Below are 20,866 nucleotides of genomic sequence, written 5' to 3'. Positions count from 1 at the left end.
TAGATGTGCCGTGTAAAACATATATGCACCGCATCACTCTTTCATCACTAACCGGGAAGCCTTTTTTCCCAGGATCTCCCGAAAGTCCTGGTGGGCCGGAGTCACCGATCTCGCCCCTTTCCCCGGCTTCTCCCATTGGTCCACGGTCACCTGGCTCACCCTAAGAAGCGAGAAAACAATAACATTATAAATTATATAAAAAATATTTCCAATAATGAGTGGGTTTAGGTACAATGATTTTAGGAATCATCATAACTTTGTCTTTAACATCAACCTATCTAGGAACTATGGATAAAAATTAGTCAATTCTGACTAAATCTGACACATTTCTTTCATTTATTATTTATGTGTATTGTCCATGATTAAATAAACAAAGAAAGAAAGAATAATATGGCAAATGAAACATGTATGCAAGTGCATTCTGGGCAAACCAAAGAAAAAACACAAGTTTTTACAAAAACAAATACGCAGGGAAAAATGCTGTAGGATTTACTTTGGAACAATTTTCATTTAGTAATTGCTATAGAAATTGCTCTTAATGTACAATACAAAACAAAACAATTTAATTTATATAGCATGTTTAAAAACAACTGGTGTTGACCAAAGTGCTTTATGTGTTAATAGTGATAATAGGAGATTACAGTAACAGAGATTAGGCTTTACAGCAGCTCTAGAATAAAGTTATTGTCCAGATAAAGTTAGTTTTGATTGATTCACTTCTGTTGCAAAGATCAGTAGTTATTAGCTTAGAGGCTCGCTAACACGACACCGTTCTAACAGAAGACAGAAAACGGTGTTCTGGTCGTTCATTCACACGATAACAGTGTTTGGAGCTCGAGAACGCAAACCTAGAAATAGGTTTTAAAGTGCAAGCGTTGAACATTTTAGAAAAAGTTCTCATCTCTGCTTAAACTTAAAAACGCGAATCTGTGTAAACGCTGACATGCGTATCACGTGTTCAGCGTTTGAATATATATGTGCGCAGGTGTGTAGTCTTTCTTTACCTCAACAAAGTACTTGTCTGGCCTTAAAAATTCATAATACAGAATTATTTTGTCGCTTTCGTGTATCCATGTGAACTGGAAACACTCTGATAACGTTTTATCTGTACAGAGGTGAAGGGAAGGAGGGGAGACACTAGTTGAAACTTCAGGACAATCTCACCTTTGGTCCGTCCTTCCCCTGATGCCCGTCTTCTCCGGGTGACCCTGGAGGACCCTAAGACAAACGGTAACAGATTTAGAAAAGCATCATGGGATTGATCGCCAATGCTGATACTGCAGCAGAAATGTGCTTTTCCTAGAGGCCATTACTGCCATCTTTTATTTGTGTATGCAAATCAACACACCTGACTGCAGCATTAGCGAGATTACGAATAAATATTTTACAGTTTGAATAACATATCAGGATTATTTTTCCCCACAAGGCAGTAATGAGATTTGTGATTTATTTATTTTGAATTTAGGGTGAAATATGAGCCGGAAAAATCCATGACAGGCTTCACCCAATGTCATAATATCCAATAACAAACACAGAGAATTGCTTGAATAATTGCGTAACCGGAGACAAAGACGTTCAGTGTGTGTGAGCGAGAGGACGGCCCGAGGGTCCGGCTGTCAGATTATTGACACTGTTCGGCTCACGTCAGTTAAGGCAATAAAAACACACTGATGGACCGCGTTCACTTGGACACTTTGGAGTCGGTGTGGGGCTTTAGACTCACTCTGATGCCCAGTTGGCCCAGTTCACCTTCTTCTCCAACAGGGCCCATTTCACCCTGGAAAAAGATAGACAGACACAGTTGCCAAACGCCAATAGATCTCACTTTGATACTGTTATTATTATTAAAACTTGTCAGTGTAAATCATCTGATTCCATTGCATTTCATTGCTTGAACAATGTCTCCTTTTGCGTTCAACGGAAGAATTTAAATACGGAAATTCAACGGAAAAACATTTTTGGATAAACAATCCCTTTAAGAGTTTTAAGACGGTCTGTCTCACCTTGAGTCCAGGTTCACCCACGGGCCCCTGCTCTCCTTCAGGTCCTGGAGGTCCCTGAGCACGCACAAAAGAGGGAAAATCACAAGACGACGAGAACTAAAGGTCATATTTCAGACCCAAATTTGAATTAAACATAATTAATGCGTTGCGTTACACTCCATAGGGTGCCTATCTTATGTAATCTATTGAATTTAATGGTAATATGTAACCCAGATCAGTCTGATTGTGCTGTATTATCCCTTATTTAATTTTCAAATGCACATTTTACTACATAATTGGATGCAGGAGAACTCTGTTATACACTTCAATATGTTTATTGTAGGAAATACCTCGTGACCTTGCTCTCCATCTGGTCCCGCGTCCCCCGGAGGGCCTCTGGACCCCTAAATGGTCAAAACCAAACATTCGCATTAAAATAAATATGAAATAAATATGAAATCATGCACAATTCCCCCAAAACAATCATGAATTGCTCATAAACAGTCCTGCTCGGTCTTGTTCTGCTCATATAAATCTCATTTACATGTGTCGCCCTTGGTGATGAACGTGTTCAAGAGACACTGTTAAAAGTCTTTCATCTACTGTCAGAGCGGCTGATTACGTTTAGACATAATTACACGAAACACTCACGCTCAATGCTGGAAATGCCATGAGGAGAAGCTCAACGAAGCCTCTGAGGCCTTCACATCGTGACTTATATTACACAATAAGCAGCAAAAACACCATGTAGAAATGCTGCGATGATACACAGTACATTTCTGAAAGTTTAGCACATATGAACAACAATGTGTGATGCAAATGAACATCCTTCAGTTTGTGCAGTTTTAGACCTTTATTTCATTTAGTTCAAGAAATGATTGTTTATATACAGTAGTGGCACTATTTTCAAGCCCAAACCTTTGTGTTTTATTTAAATACAACATGCGATTAACTTGATCAGGTCAGCGTTGTCTTTGTAACTCAAACTATTACATTTCTCATCAATTGAAATAAAGCTGAAATTAAATATAATTTTACTTTATATTTTTATATGTATACTTTTACACACACACATATATATATTTTTTTTTTTGAAAATCAGAAATGTTGCCTTGGCAACTAACTGAAATAAAATAAGTTTAAGTTAAAATACAAAAATTATATTTATTAATTGAAATAAAAAATTATTAATTAATTAAACATTTTTATAAATAAAATAAATAGCGATAAAACTAAAACCATTAAAACAATGTAGCTAATTAAAATTAAGCTGAATTAAAATAAATAAAATAAAATATAAATATTAGATGAAAAACTTAAAGGTAAAATACTTACGAATTATTTACAATTTGGCAACTTACTTAAAATAAGTTTGTTGTAATAGTAAAATTACTAAAACTGAAGGAACTAATTCATAAATAAATTAAAGTTATATATATAAACATAAAAAATGACAAAAGCACTTAACAAAATTACTAAAACTTTAAATAAAGTTAAAACTAAAAATATCAAAATAAAGCTAATTCAGAATATTAACAAACACTATAACAATAACAGTATATATATATATATATTTATATATATTTATATATACAATACTAAATAACACTGAACCAGCACTATATATGCCATGCAGAAGTCTTTTTAATTTTCTTTAATATAAAACACCCTTTATTTAATAATTTTTTTTGCAAATGAGGCTCGTTTGAGAATGCAAACATCGATTTGTGTTGTAATACTCACAGGTTCACCTGGAGGACCTTTTTCACCTGTGCTGCCGGGCGGACCTGCTTTACCCTGTAAAACACACACACACACACACACCAATTATATGTGATTCGTACACGTTTAGACTTTATACTTTTGAAACTTTTGAAAAGGATACCATTATCGTCTCTCTGTAAACTACAAAACCGCTGATTTATGAAACTGGTGCTCGATGTTTATCACATGTTCAGTTTATAGCCGCGTAGTGTTTCTTTACAAAGTGACATCGCCATCTACTGGTCTGACAGCAGAATACAGTCGTTATTTTTTGCCGTTTACGTGGATCGTTTTGACAACGTTGTCGTCAGTATGTGAAAAACGTAAAGGAAAACCTTTTCCAGTGTAATAATTTGTTGCTTCATTTTAAAGCGGTGGTTGATTATGATTTGACTTTTCTAACTTTAGTTAGTGTGTAATGTTGCTGTTTGAGCATTAACAACATCTGCAAAGTTACGACGCTCAAAGTTCAAAGCAAAGGGAGATATTTGCTTTTACAGAAATCACTTTATAAGGACTACAACAAACAGCTGGTAGAGACTACACCACATTCCTCCCGGGTTAGTGACATCACAAACCTTAAAATTTACATAAACCCCGCCCCCGGAACACGATTTATAGATTATCATGACAGAATATGCTAATCAATGACTAGAAGATAACTACACATAAGATACATAAATTCACCAACTGACCATTCAGAAATGTCCTGTTGCTTCTACATGTTTCACTTCTTCTCATTGTCTGATGCTAACACACACACCAGCTCTTGAAGCTCCGCCCCCTGTGCCGGCAACAGCAGCTCATTTGCATTTAAAGGGACAGACACTAAACTGTGCGTTTTTTGCTCACCCTCAAAAAGTGACAACTTTAACATGCTATATAAAAATATCTGTGGGGTATTTTGAGCTAAAGCTTCACACACACACTCTGGGGACATCAGAGACTTATTTTACATCTTGTGAAAATGGCATTATACCACCCCTTTAATTAAATCATGGCCACATTGAACTAATTCGTTCCCTAGTATCGATTTAACCATGATTAAGTAAAACGAGGGAATGCATTAGTAAAGCGTGCTGTAATAGTACTTGTTCATTCGTGGCCCAGATATACACTTTCTTTCCCCACATGTCTCCGTAGTTTTGCAATATAAAAGAAAGTTAGATCTATATTTGCTTAATTAAATGTGTATATATGTAGACGATCAGGGAACAATAAGCTTGTGTTTGTTTCTATGATGGGAATGTAACACAGTCTTTCTCATCACGTTCACTCTCAGGTTTGACTTCCACCTGTCGTATCACACTATTCCTCACGGATATCTCAGCGTTCCCACAACAGTGACGTTTCCAGAAACCAACAGACCGGCTTCAACAACATCCACATCATCACTTTCATCACAAGCCACACGTGCGCTTTCATTTTCCAGAAGTAAATATTACTTGCACAATAAATGCTTCCATATGTGACCTTCACATCACATGTTTCAATCCCAGAATGCACTGCAATGAACAAATTGTATTCGTAGTCGTGTGCTTTGCACGATGCATTTCCAAAACAGTTTATAATGTTACAAAAGATTCTGTTTGAAATAAATGCTGTTCTTTTGAACTTTCAGTTTCAGCAAAAATATGAATGCTTTCAACATTGATAATAATCATAAATGTTTCTTGGTCATCAAATCATCATATTAGAATGATTTCTGAAGGATCATGTGACACTGTATGACACAGTAATGATGCTAAAAATACAGCTTTGATCACAGGAATAAATTACACTTTACTGTATATTCACATAGAAAACAGATGATTCACATTAGAATAATATTACACTTTTTTTACTGTATTTGTGAGAGAGAGAGAGAGAGAGAGAGAGAGAGAGAGAGAGAGAGAGAGAGAGAGAGAGAGAGAGACAGACAGTTAGTTCCCACTAGAGGACGCTGTGAGCTTGTGAGCGAGTAAAACCCTTCAGGCTTGAACTTTAAACGCTTCAACACACACTTCACACACACTTCACACATCCTGACATCCGGCTTTATTAGAGGCTTCTCAGACAGGGAGGAAACACACTGATCTGTGACGTCACATAAATATCTGCCTCCTAACCATTATATCAATACTTCTCAGGATTAAGAGGAAATAGTATCATTTATTCAAACAAAAATAATAGTATTTTGGCAATATATTTTAATATTTTTGTATACACTCTCAGAAAATAAAGTACATAATTGTACCTTTAGGGGTACAATGGCTTGTCACTGGGGCTGTACCCTCAAGGGTTACAATAATGTACCTTAACCTTTAAAAGAAACGGTACATATATGTACCTTTTAATGCTTTTTGACCCTCAAAAATGTCCATATATGTACCTTGAGGTCCAATAATAAGCCCTATGGGGTACGCTAGTGTAGATTGTACCTTGGGGGACAGAAATGGACTCCTACTGTACCCCTATTTCTGACAGTATATGATTATTTTAATACTTTTGCGGGTTGAAAAATAGCATTTATTTAAATTAAAATAAAAGTATTTTAGCAACATATATTACAATTTTAATATGACAATATCAATACTTTTGAGTATTAAAAGAAAATAATTGTATTTTTGGCAACAGTTTACTATTTTAATGTGATTATTTTCATACTTTTGAGTATTAAAAAATAGTATTTATTTAAAGAAAAATAATAGTTTTTTTGTAACATATTTTAATATGGCAATTGTTATACATTTGATGATTAAAACAACTGTATTTTTGGCAACAGTTTACTATTTTGATATGATTACTTTATGATTACTTAATTTTGAGTATTAAAAGAAAATGTTATTTATTTAGAGAAAAATAATAGTATATTTGCAACATATTTTACTATTTTAATATGACAATATTAATACATTTGAGCATTAAAAGAAAATAATTATATTTTTTGGCCACATAGTTTACGATTCATCATGATTATTTTCATATTTTTTTTAAGTATTAAACAAAATAATAGTATTTACTTAAACAAAAACAGTAGTATTTTGGCAACATATTTGACTATTTTTAAATCAAAGTATCAGTTATTATCTCATGTTTCCATAAATCAATAATTAGACTCATTTATAGAACAACATGACACAATTAAAAATCTCAGCTGATTTCATTTTGGACATGATTAGAGTATAATGATGTAGTTCAGTGAGTATGGGCTTAGAATTGTTGCATTATCCCAAATAAACAGATTTACAGTATATTCACAAAAAATGATAAAATTCACAAATAAATAAAATTAGATTTTTTTTATATTTACAAATGTGTTTAATGCACTAGAAGCGAATCACAAATGTGTGCAGCGATTCACAAATAAATGCCAGACAGAGTTGTGTTTGTGACATAAAACACATTTGTAAATATTGTTTTTTAATTTGCAAATCTCATTTTATTTATTTGTGAATTTGATCATTTCTTGTGAAACTCTTTACATTTATTTGTGGATCTTAATCTATTTATTTGGAATAATGCAACAATTCTAAGCCCATAAGTGAGCTCATAGGAATCGATGTACACTGGAATACAACAGTTACTGTAAACTGAAGCAGATCCTCGTCACAGAGAGAGACTTACAGAGGGTCCTGCTGCTCCTCTCTTCCCTGGACCTCCAGCGCTGCCCTACAAACACACACACACACAGATCATTTAACCTGCAGCTCGCTGTGAAGATGAAGCAGAAGTCTCCTATAATCACACCAGAGCTATGGATCTCAGGCGCTTTAGTAACTAATGCGTGATGTCAGTGTCATGTCTCTCTGATCTCTCAGCTGTAAATTGTGTGGATTTAGTATTTTTGTAACTAGCTGTGCTTTTGGGAATAAAACTGTAGAAATATTACTCCAGAAATGTTCCCCAAAAATGATATTGCATTTGTCTTTAAAGGGCTAAATCATGTCTTTATTCACTTCTGAAAATGGCAAACCGTGTGTTAAAGTTTTAGTAATTTTGTTGTATGTTTTTGTCATTTTTAATTTGTATTTAAATTAAATTCTTATATGTGCATATAGTTGTATTTATTTAATTGTTTGTTTATTTCAGTTTTTGTTATTTTAGCAAAAATAATGCTGCCTTAGTAAAACTAGCTGAAATAAAATAAATTTAAGTTTTTCTATATTTGAATAAAAAAATTTTTATTTCTAGTTATTTATATATATATATATAGATATATATATAAATACAAGTATTTTAGTTTAGTTTATAGTATTTATTCATATTTCAAATTAGCTTTTTTTTAAGTTTTCATTTTAAATTTAGTTTTAATTTTAATAAATATATGTTCCTCTTTTATGTGCTTTATTAAGGTTTATATTACTATTTATCTTTAATTTAATTTAATAATAGATTTAATTTCATTAAGCTTAATTAAGTTTCAACTTTGTCAATTTTAGTACATTCAACATGAATGATTTTTTCTCTTTTTTCTCTTTTTCAACAAATATTTGTTATTTTATCTTAATTTCAATTAACGAAAATGATTTTTGTGTGTGTGACTGTCTAATCTGCAGAAAAACAAGTTGATCTAGCACATCGAACTGAGGACATACAGTCTGAGATATGATGATTGTTTTCATATAAAGCATGCTATGATGACTAGACTAGCACAAACCCTCAAAAACACACATTTAATTGAAGTATGAATAGTTTTCCCACTTGAGGACGTCCTTAATGAAGATTTGATCTCACTTCATCTATAAACTAAACACAGAGGTGCTTACGATGAATCCCGGATCTCCATTCTTCCCTCCAGATCCCTTTTCGCCCTGAAAAACACAAGCAGTAGAGCCGTCAAGCGTGTGTGTGACGTCAAGCGTGTGTGTGTGACGAGTCTCTGAGCATCATGATCGTTCACTGGCTTTCTAATGCAAATCAGTGTGATTGCTGTAGGATTTGCGAGTGTGTGAAAGGCCCCATGAAGCCATCTAAAGAGTGTGTGATATATTTCCCTTTGAAACAAGAAGTTCTAGAGACATAAACGACGCCATCACAGTGTTTTCCCAGAATAAAATAGTTTAGCTTTTATATAATTGTCAATGTGTGAATATAATACACTCTTCACTACGCTTCACAGAACCTTTAAGTGGTTCCCAAAATGGGATCATTTTATGGATTTAGTTTGAATTCATTTTCAATTCTGATTAAATTTCAAACTTCATCACTAGAAAAAGTTTAAATAACCTGTTAAACATGAAAGTGTTATGTAGTCATTTCAGACATTTCTACTTATATAGAACATTTTTATGCTAATAAAGGGTTTTTCAAAATTGAGTGAAGAAGCTTTTATTCTAATAGTGTAGGGGATTTCTGCTATATGTGCTGATATACCTTTACGCCCTCATGGCCTGGTTCTCCTGGAGGGCCGTCAGGTCCCCTCGGGCCCTAAAACATAAAAACACAAACCATATATGAGCCCAACAAGTCGCGCTGGGATTTCACACTAAAATAAAAAATTCCATACACTGATGGAAGCTGCGATGATAATAATTTAAATTATAATTTGACTAATTGTTTTACTTATATCAGATACACATTGTGTAGGAAACTATAAAGTTTACTCTATTCTTCTCCCAGATCACCGGCCACTTACTTTTATGTATTTTGGGAGAAATAGATGAATTTACAGAAATCCGACAGACTCGATTCTCTGTGCAAACTAACTAACATGTCATAGATCAACTAACATGATCAATATAAAGGTGTTTAAACGACAAAACACATTTCCTTCCACATATATATATATATAGTTCACGACATAATTAACAAATTTGTGAATATTTTGAATAAAAAAGACCCCCCCAGAAAAATTTCTGAAATGTTATGTTTAAAAATATGTAAATGAGGCACTGTGTAATTGAATGTGCACTAATTTGCATTAAATTCCAGGAAATCAATCTGAACATTGAATAAAGCCAGGTTCAAAATTCTTGTTGGATTTTGTTGACATATTAGAGTTAAATGTTTTTACTGAGGGGATTTTGAATATCTCTTTTTATCACTGCATAAATCAGAAACTACTGTCGACAGACATAGAAAAACATGTTTTAAGGAATAAAATGTTATAAAAATCAGTGTGAGTGATATATGAACAAATCCTTCAGTAAAAACCTTCAGAATATAGACAGGAATAAAACTGTAAATTTTGGTGTTTATAACTGCAGCTGAAGTGGAGGACAAACTCTGTAAAGATATGTAGCGTATTTGAAATCTACAGATGCAAATGGACAAAGTGCAGTAAAATAAACACTTAAATGTGTATTTTGGATGTTTTCTGTCCACTGGTCTGAAAGATGGTCCAAAATCTCAAAATTGACCAGTAAATTAAATTTTTTTTTTTTGCCTTAAACATCACGACTATCATATATCATCTATACACACTGAAAACACTTTCATGATCATCTTGTGAGATTTATTTAATCATTCTCATAAACAGTCCAGCTAGTTGATCAATGAGCCAACAGAACGGAGACGACACGCCAGACCAAACACAACGAGAATCCAGAACAAGCCAAACTAAACCAGAACAAGAGACGTTCTGTTACACCGTAATAATAATAATAATAATAATAATAATAATAGTTTAGTGTTAAGATGTTTAGTGCTATAAGTGATATGTTTAAGTCAGTGTTGTTATTGTTAAATAAAAATATTAAAAATAAATAATAAAAATATAATAAAATATTAAATTAAACATAAATATTTTTAAAAGTATCAAACTTCTTAAACTTAAATTATTAAAAATTCAAATTCAAATTCACAGACACAAAAGGTCATATCAGTGTTGTTATTGTTAACTAAAGCTAAAATAATAAACTTGAGCAAAAATAAGAAATGTTGCCTGCAACTAACTGAAATAAATTAATTAAAGAACTGCAATTACTAAAACTAAAATATTTGTTTTAAGCTAAACTGAAACATTTGAAATATAAATGACAAAAGCACATAACAATACTGCAAAAAAATTAAACCAAAATGACTGTAAATGAACCTAAATAAATTTAAGTTGAAATACAAAAAATTACAAAAAAACAAACAAAAATAAATTAAAGTTTTGCTTTTTAAAAACAAAAACGTCCAACTAAAACGAAAATGAATTCTAAAATAAAAAAATCTAATTCAAAATATGAATAAATATTACAAAGTATATATTAATACTTAAAACACTGCTTTAAATATTACATATGATTAAACTATTTTTCAGTACTGAATGGATTACAGGGATATTTATAACAACATTTCTCTCATTTTGTTCAACTGAGCTTGTTGCAGTGCATTCTGGGAGTGCCATGCAAAGCTGCCTCAGAATCTGGCCAAAGGAAGCTGATCTGAAAAGGAGTTCGCGTGGTTCTGAATCTGGAACTGTAATGTGTTAAAGCTGTAGGTGTGTGTTTTACAGAAGAGGAGTCTCATCTGCTGACGGCGGGTTCATGAACCGAGGCTTCAGAAGGCCTGAGCTCTTTGTTCAGGATGTGTAAGCGATCTGTCTGCCATGTTTTCACACGGGGGTTTAAAGTCGCCCGTCCTCACCATCATTAAAATGAGATCTGCACAGTTTTATATAAACAGAACAGAGGGGAACATTCTCTTAATTGCGGAGTTTGGCATGAACCTCAAACCTCTTTTCATCAGCTTCTGTGGCCTCTGACACACTTCATCCTGTGTCATTAGGACTCACGTCAAACACGCTCTTTCTCTTCCACGCTTATTACGTTAGTCGAGGTTTCCTGCTCGTAATTCATGAGCGTTTACCCTCACACTGACCTGTTATCAATTAAACTGGCTGTTTTTACTACTGTACCTTTAAGACACTTTAACTCTTTATGTTACGTTGCATTGGTTATGAATGTTTATACGCCAGAATACTGTAAATCTAAATCTAAATCAGTTTCTAATCTAACAAAAAGCTTAGAATTTTATAAATATAAAATTTAACTGACAAAATATATACATAAAACTTGAGAAAATTGACAGCATTTTTCATTTATGTTTAAGTTGGAGTAATAAAATAAAACTAAATTAACTAATAAAAATGACAATAGCACACATTTAAATTACTAAAACTTTAACAGAAACCGACTAAAAAAAAAAAAAAATTATAATTGTGTTTTACTGATACTAACATAATACTGAATACACACACACAACACATTTATATTTTACATTGTGTTAGATTTCTTTTTGATTTTGGGGTCATATTCAGTTTGACCGCTAGAGGTCCCTGTAGTTTATCTGAAACACGATTCAGTCAGGCAACAAAACACGACACACTGATCTCTGAACAGATAGAGAGCTGAAGCGTTGTACAAACAGAGCCTGTGAACTTATCACTAGAACGATCAGCCAGCGGAAAAAGTCTTTTCCAAGAAAAGTCTTCTCTACTTGAATGGGAGAATCCTTAAATCTCCAAAACTACTCACAATTAAATTACATGTTTCAAACCAGCAACAGAATCTAAAATGAACTGACCATGAAAAAACAAATAAAAAATGACAAAAACAAAACACAATTACTAAAAGTTTCACATGATGCAAAACTGTCAATCAAAGCATTCCACCAATCAAATTGCTCTGTCCACAGAGTCTGTTTTTAAATCTAAGTTAAAAACCTTTAGCTCTTTTCACAGGCTTACAACTGTCCTGGATTTAACGTTGAATTTTCTGACTGGTGTGTTTGATGTAAACTCCCTTTATCACTTGTTTGGCGGGTGTTTTTTTAGATATTTATCCTGATTTATATCACAATGGCCAACTACTGTTGCTTTTATCGTGCTATATAAATAAAAGTTGATTGATTGATTGATTGATTGGTTGATTGATTGATTGATTGGTTGATTGATTGATTGATTGGTTGATTGGTTGATTGATTGATTGGTTGGTTGGTTGATTGGTTGGTTGGTTGGTTGGTTGGTTGGTTGATTGATTGATTGATTGATTTGTTGGTTGATTGATTGATTGATTGATTGATTGGTTGATTGGTTGATTGATAGACGCATTGACATCATTAGCAACAAAAACAAGCGACAAAATCATAATTTTCCTTCACTACTCGTCTTACTAGAGATGCGCGATATATCGGCCACCATGATGTATTAAAGCCGATAAATAATGTATTATTTCCGATTTATCTGCCAATATATCGGTTATCGGCTTTCAAATATAAAGAATTATCGGTTATCGTATCGGCCAAAATGTTCATATCAGTGCATCCCTGCGTCTTACCCTTCGTCCCTTGGGCCCAGAAACGCCTGCTGCTCCCCTCAGCCCTTGTGGACCCTTGAGAAAGAGGGACAGACAGAAAGAGGCAAAGTGAAGTTTCAACGCTGATGTGTTTCTCTCAGAATCGACCACAACCACTGCATCTGTGTGTATATCACTTCATCATCACTGAACTTCACACCAGTTAAAATAATACCATGTACTTAATACTATGTACCATGTCCCATGTACTTAAATAATACTTTGACATATCACATAAAATTCAATTATTACCATTGTTCAAGCACCATCATACATTGTAAAAAAACAAACAAAGACTGTTGGAGACTGAAGGTGTGTTGTGTCTGTTAGTGTTCTTATTCTTCCCTCATCTTCTTTCACTCGAGTCTACAGCTGCCCATAGAACCGCTTGCAGGAAAATAATGAGATTTGGCACACAGATAGAGGACAGTCCAAACATTAACCACAGCGATTGTGGAGTCTCTAACCCCATCCCTCTAGCGCCACCAACTGTCCGAAGTTGCACTCAAGTTTATGATAATAACTTTTGAACCGTAAGGGCTAGAAACTAAATTCTTCTCTGATTCCTTGGCTCAACATGATTCGTCGTGGTTCATCCGATTTTCACCCAAATTGGTTCAGATCATCTTCAAATCATGCTGGCAAAAATCTATTAAAAGCTTTTTGATAAACTCAACTGTTCTTGAATAACGCGTGAACGAATTCTTCAAAGAACACAGCAAAATTGGATGCGAGGCTATATCTCCACAACACTTTAACATATTGAGATGAATCTTGGTACATGTCATCACAAGCATGACCTGAGGTTACATGCAGCGTTTCAGCACAGCACCACCTACTGGTCAGGAGATATGTAAAATAGCTCTTTTTGCTTATAACGTCTGTATGGTTTGCCCAAAAAATTATAAAACTGGTCTCTTTTAGTTCAATGCATCATGCCGAGTCGAATGATACCCAATTTTGTCTCAACTATTTTTGGTGTCAGCCATTTTGAATTTTGTCATAAAATGCTGTATTTTATGAACGCATTAGGGTATCGTTACGAAACTCTATATGCGTCATCACGACCACCCCCTGTTGGGAAATTTAAACAAATGCTAATAGCTTTTTATTAATTTGGGTTATTTTAATGAAACTGCTTTTGATAGATTCCTTGAGTCATACCAAGAATAATGATACAAGTTATACCATAGTTGATCAAAATTGCTGTATGCAATTAAAAAAAAAATTGAACTCCTCCTTGACTGATTTTCACCAAAATCTTCTAAAATTATCTTCAGATCGTATGAAGGCTTTATGAACCATTCTCATATAACGCATTAAGAAATTTGATGGCATGGCGCCAAGCTGATTCTGAGGCTGTAACTTTACAACGCTTTGGCATATCGACACCAAACTTTGTAAGTGCCATTATCTGCTCACACTGACCACACAACACCAATTTAGCAACAGCGCCACCTATTGGTCAAAAGTGATAAGTGTTGAAGTCATGTGACCGTAGTGTAGTTCGTTTATAGCCAATGTTTAGCTTTTAACTTCTGTCGTTTGCATTAAGGCTTTAGGAATAGTGTTTATTTGTGAAGATTTTCATGATGAACAAAACTTGAGGATTATTTCAGATGAAATTTGTAATTTGACGAAACAGCAGAGGATCATGGGTAAACTTACTGGTGGACCTTGTGGGCCGAAATCTCCAGGACCTCCTGGAAGACCCGGATACCCCTATTACAAAGAGAAAGACACACGGTTATCACCATAAACCCACTAACCAGCGACCCATCCAGCTACTGAACGGGTTAAGATCAGCCTTAACTCGCCTTCGCTAATGATTTACACACGTTTCACATTGTCAACAGTTTACAATCAAGAAACGTTCGATTTACTGGAGAAGCAAAATGACTGAAGATATTGGGTTTTAGATATTTGTACAAGTCAGAAATACTCAGGAAGAAAACTTTTTGCAGTGCAATGCATTTTAATATATATGTTTGTTAATGTGAAATAAGTTCTTACTATTGAACCTTTCTCTCCTGGAGGACCCAGAGGACCAGGAGGACCTCGATCACCCTGAACACACACAATTAAACACACAAACACACGTTTCCTGACTGATTTCAGTCTGCAAATCTGATCTTCACTGTAGTGGATCCATTTCATCACGGTGGCACATCATCATGTTTCATGTTTCCAATATAGATCATGATGTATTTATGGTGGAATGGTGGTTTAAGATAAAGACTCAGCTTTTACCTTTTCTCCAGGTTGTCCGATCACTCCGGTTATTCCAATCATTCCCACTGGACCCTGAACAACACAGAGAACAAGAGCTGGTTAAACACACACACACACACACACACACACACACACACACACACACACACACACACACACACACACACACACACACACACACACACACACACACGCACGCATTCCTCGAGTCAGATTTTGGAGAGAGCTCAAACAGGAACTGAAGAATTGCATTACAAGAAGATGTAATAATTTGTTAGTGAATTATCTGAAGAATATCCAGGTTGCTCTTAATATAATGTAATGTAATAATACTGAAAAATAAGACAGTTTCCAAAAAAATATGAATGCAGCACAACTGTTTTCAACACTGATAATAATCATAAATGTTTCTAGATCATCAAATCATCATATACTATACATTCACATAGAAAACAGATGATTTACATTATAATAATATTTCACTGTTTTTACTGAATTTTTTATCAAATAAATGTAATTTAATTTAGGCTGGGTCTGTCAAGCTGTAAAATGACAAAAAAATCACCATAAACTTACAGTAAAAATGACTAATGCACTATTTTCCAAACCACATGATAGCTTTAAGTAATGCCCATACTGACATTTCAGTCTTTCAGATCTCTCATAGCTATAAATTCTCAAGTGTAGTCATGTTTTTTAAATGAATCAATGACATCATGACATATTTAAAGATCCAAAAGCAAAATGATCTGCCAATGGAGTCAGAAAAATAATCATAATTCAAACAGAAACAACATTATTTTTCTGACCCCATTGGCAGATCATTTTGCTTGTTTTAAGCATCAACTCACTTAATTTTTATTAATTCCCCCGGAAAACAAGACTTAATATCTTATGTTATTTCACTCATCTAGTAAATGCATCTTGATTTAAGAGTTTTTAGATATTTGGACTGGAAACAAGACAAAAATAGTAAGTAAGAAAAGCTTTTTTTTGCAGTGTGAGGGGGAAAACTGTGTCTTTAAGACCGTCCAGTATATTCACACACTGGCTAAAATCATCTGCACTGTTTACAGGGACATTTGCTAACAGAATTAATCAAAACTGCTCATATGTATCTTCTTATTAACAAACAGATGTATTATGACAATAGAGAATAAATAAAGTTAGTTCCCAGAGGAATGAACCCAACACTCTCTCTGCGCTCATTAATCATCACAGACGTGGGGCTTCACACAGGATTTTCCACAGTTGTCTGTATGTTGGTACAGTGCACAGGTTTTGGGACGATTCCCAGCATGCACCATCAGCCCTGGGGAACTTTCCGTTAGACGGTTAATTCGTCAAAGTACAATCATTACATCAGATATCTTTGGCTCGTTTGACCTAAAGCTCCTGCAGACTTTTCCATGTCTATATGTGTCAGGCATTTCCAAAACAAAAGGACATTATTGAGAGGTTTGAAAGATTCGATCAGGAAAAATAATGACTTAAGTCTATTAAATAATAAAGTTAATAAAGTTAAAAAAGTCTCTTCTGCTCACCAAGGCAGCTTTTATTTTATAAAAAATACTGTAAAAATTCTGACATATTATTCCAATGTAAATCATCTGTTTTCTATGTGAATATATAGTAAAGTGTAATTTATTCCTGTGATCAAAGCTGATGTTCAGCATCATTACTCCAGTCTTCAGTGTCACATGATCCTTCAGAAATCACTCTAATATGATGATTTGATGCTCGAGAAAGACTTTCTTCTGTTCATTTTGTTTTGAGAAAAAGATCACAGGAATCTCACATACGTCGGTCTCCTCCAGAGGCACAAAAGAGATCAAAAACGTCTCAAACTGTGCTCACATTTGCAAAGACGCCAAAATCTGCAATCAGAAGCTCATTTGTCATCATATTCTTCTCAGAGCAAATGATCTGAGCTGCTATTTTATATCTCTATACATCTGAGACAGAAAGGACAGACAGATTATATAAGAGTCAACAGCTTCTGGAGAACCAAGAAGTAAAAAAAAAAACATGTTTTCTGAAAGCAGGCCAGACGCCACAGATGTTCGACGGGAGAGACACCAACTGCATGCTGGGATTGACGAGGCTTTCTGTATTTTCCTGGAAGAGTTGAGCGACGGCCAGCAGTTCTGCTGTAACACTCACTACATCAAAATACACCCGTCCAAACCCCAGAGGACGGATATTGAGGAAAAACACACCCCAGATACGCCGAATGCATCGAAAATCGTCATCTAGCAGCTAATATTAGCTTACAGTCAAACAAACATTATTTAGACTCCTTCAACATTTCTCACATTATCACAGTTTATTCGCTATAGTTTAGAAAATGGTAGTAAAATATGAGCAGAACTCAGTTGATATTTGACTGGTTTTGTCCGTCCTTCTGTTAGACTGTCTCACACATGAATTATGTTGAATATCTGTCAGCTGTTAAATTTAACTACACAATTAGATAATACCAGTTTAGCTCAACCAATCACCAAGCAATGCTTCATTGTGTTCAGTCTGTGTGTAAAAAGAGCATTAGCAATTAAAGAAAACACACTTCAGCAGAACATGATCAGCTCAAAGTGTCCCAATCATTTCTGCTCCCAAATGTCACTGGTAGTCACTGGATGAAGAATATTTGGGTATAATATGTCACAGAATATGTCACAGTTTACTTTATTTTGCTCTCCTCACTTACAGAAATGAACTATAGTGTCCTGCACACACTAGTGAAAAAAATATATATAAAAAATGATATCTGGTGTCTGAATAATTTAAATAATCGGAAAGGTTTCGGCTTCTGTGAGTCTTCAGTGGAAACTCAAGACTGCAGAAAATCTTCTTCATAACTATTTTTGTCATTTTTCAGCACAAATATCTACACATTCTTCCAGTAAATGAAGATACATGTACTTGAGAAGTCCTTTGAGCTGCAGATTTAAACCATTTTCTCCTCCGTCTGATCTGGTGAGTGATGTCATGGCGTTCATTAAAGACCTTGTGTTCTCCAGATTGCTGTTGTTGAAGTGCACATATCTCTAATGCCTCACACATGTGAGCTTGTACACTATAGACCAACACAAACCAGAACGCAAATATTATGAGTCCTTCACACAGAACTACAGAGCCGCATGTTTCTCTGCATCGTTTTTAAAGCAAATCCTCCTCAAAAAACGTTGGAAAGATCGAGCGAAGCGCAGGGTTAAACGCAATCGCTGCGTGTGTCCGAAACATCTCTGGAGAAGTTCACGAGAGGGAGGACGTTCTCATGAAACACATTAAAAGGCTTTTTTTTTTAAGTTTCCCCAAACAGCTTTAGATCCTCGTGTCACGACTCGATCATGATTTTACAAGAGCATAAACACACAAACACACACACACACACACACACACAATGGGAAAACAAACATGTTTGCTCAATGACACTGAACAAAAAACAATGTTACTAAGAGTTCAGACAACTTTCATTTACAAAAAAACTGCCTAAAAAACCCAAAAGATAGACAGACTGACAGAGCGATAGATAGATAGATAGATAGATAGATAGACAGATAGATAGACAGACAGACAGACAGACAGACAGACAGACAGACAGACAGACAGATAGATAGATAGATAGATAGATAGATAGATAGATAGATAGATAGATAGATAGATAGATAGATAGATAGATAGATAGATAGATAGATAGATAGACAGACAGACAGACAGACAGACAGACAGACAGACAGATAGATAGATAGATAGATAGATAGATAGATAGATAGATAGATAGATAGATAGATAGATAGATACTGTAGATAGATAGATAGATAGATAGATAGATAGATAGATAGATAGATAGATAGATAGATAGATAGATAGATAGATAGATAGATAGATAGATAGATCTAACCAGATCGACTTTATTTCTGCTATTCGTCTACAGAATTTCTTTTTGAGAATTAACAGATGTTTAGATGGTGATATTTTATTGAAAATGTTTGGTCACCATTATGATGATCGGTGTTTTCCAGATCAGACATTCTGAATTTAGATTTTTAAATACATTGTGTTCATTTTTATTGACAGACACAGACATCAAGAATTAACATATAAATCTCAACAATGGTGACATGCTTAATGCCTGCTGGGAGCCATGAGTTTTATACTATGGTGGCTCCCAGCATGCAGCATGATCTGTTGCAAGAAAGTATTGTTGGTGAACATAATCTATTAATAACAGATGACGACTTTTGGTCAGGGATAAGATTAGAGAATTATTCTACTTTATGATGCTGAAAGCTATATCACCTGATCATCTTTGTTTTTGGCTTCCTTTGCAACAAATTATGTGTTTTGGTAAACACCGTAACAAAGACCACAAACTCACAAAAAAATGAACAAAAAAAACAACAACTGCCCAACTAAACGACACACTGATCATCATAATGGTGACAACGCATTTTCAATCAAATAACACCATCTAAACATCTGTTAATTCTCAAAAAGAACTTCTGTAGATGAATAACAGAAATAAAGTAGATCTGGTTAGTAACAAGTAAAGCTGGTAATGATAGATAGATAGACAGACAGACAGACAGACAGACAGACAGACAGACAGACAGACAGACAGACAGATAGATAGATAGATAGATAGATAGATAGATAGATAGATAGATAGATAGATAGATAGATAGATAGATAGATAGATAGATAGATAGATAGATAGATATTATATGTACTTACAGGGGGGCCATTTTTCCCAGCATTCCCTGGGTCTCCAATTTCTCCCTGGGAACAAAAAACAAACAAACATGAAACATGAAAAAAAAAACATCAAAACCAGATCAACAAACTGACAATCTTGCAGCAACAACAATCCATGACAGTAAACCAAACAGTGATATTTATCCTTTGTGATGAATCTCACATTTGGACAAAACTTACCTTCAGGCCTTCAGGTCCTGGTTCACCGATGAAACCTTTCCGACCGATTCGGCCCTGTAGAGGATCAACACACACACACACACACACACACACACACACACACACGACTGTAAATGAACCTTCCTCTACACACTCACAACAAGCCGCTACATCAGATATCCTCCATGTTCATCTGAGATTAATCAGGGAAGAAAGAAAGACACTTACATTGGGACCCGGCTTTCCAGGTGGACCTGGAGGGCCTTCGTCTCCCTGCAGAAACACACGAGGAAGCGTTTTAGTAAACTTTCAGTGATCAGATCCCACAGAACATCGCCTGTAGACAAGACTACATTCCTTCCATCACCGTACGCATCACACCACAAGCTCGAGGAGAAGAACTGAACTGATCTCACACACACTGTATACCCATACTACTGTACTAACAGACAGAACGATAGAGAGATGGATGGATGATGAATGAATGAATGGACACTTTACCTCTGTTCCTTTTGGCCCTGGTGGTCCCTGGGGGCCCCGAGATCCTTGAATACCCTAAACACACACACACTGATGAACCCTGGGTAAAGCACGTCTCTAATTCAGAGACTCACACACTGGGTAAGAGTAACACATGAACTCTAGTGAGCGGCCTCGCTGTTTAAGCAGCATCACGAGCGAAACTACACTTAAAATGAAGCTATCTTA

At 34.8% G+C, this 20,866-nt stretch overlaps 1 protein-coding gene across 1 annotated transcript in view; it reads right to left on the bottom strand.

Moving 5' to 3' along the window:
• Positions 1-20,866, bottom strand: part of col24a1 (collagen type XXIV alpha 1 chain) — a 111,615-nt gene that overhangs the window by 28,512 nt on the left and 62,237 nt on the right. The window contains exons 21-37 of the mRNA XM_084428463.1: positions 20,660-20,713; positions 20,387-20,431; positions 20,180-20,233; positions 19,979-20,023; positions 15,260-15,313; positions 15,023-15,076; positions 14,678-14,731; positions 12,992-13,045; positions 9,102-9,155; positions 8,495-8,539; positions 7,353-7,397; positions 3,726-3,779; positions 2,333-2,386; positions 2,004-2,057; positions 1,724-1,777; positions 1,165-1,218; positions 53-160 (exon numbers count right to left, since the gene is read on the bottom strand). Coding sequence (XP_084284589.1) covers positions 53-160; positions 1,165-1,218; positions 1,724-1,777; positions 2,004-2,057; positions 2,333-2,386; positions 3,726-3,779; positions 7,353-7,397; positions 8,495-8,539; positions 9,102-9,155; positions 12,992-13,045; positions 14,678-14,731; positions 15,023-15,076; positions 15,260-15,313; positions 19,979-20,023; positions 20,180-20,233; positions 20,387-20,431; positions 20,660-20,713 — 936 coding nt within the window. The remainder of the gene's footprint in view (positions 1-52; positions 161-1,164; positions 1,219-1,723; positions 1,778-2,003; positions 2,058-2,332; positions 2,387-3,725; positions 3,780-7,352; positions 7,398-8,494; positions 8,540-9,101; positions 9,156-12,991; positions 13,046-14,677; positions 14,732-15,022; positions 15,077-15,259; positions 15,314-19,978; positions 20,024-20,179; positions 20,234-20,386; positions 20,432-20,659; positions 20,714-20,866) is intronic.

This window comes from Rutilus rutilus (genome assembly GCF_951802725.1).
Source record: "Rutilus rutilus genome assembly, chromosome: 13".
Classification (NCBI taxonomy): domain Eukaryota; kingdom Metazoa; phylum Chordata; class Actinopteri; order Cypriniformes; family Leuciscidae; genus Rutilus; species Rutilus rutilus.
Note: the sequence above shows the minus strand (reverse complement) of the source record. Positions and strands in the feature narration are given on the sequence as shown.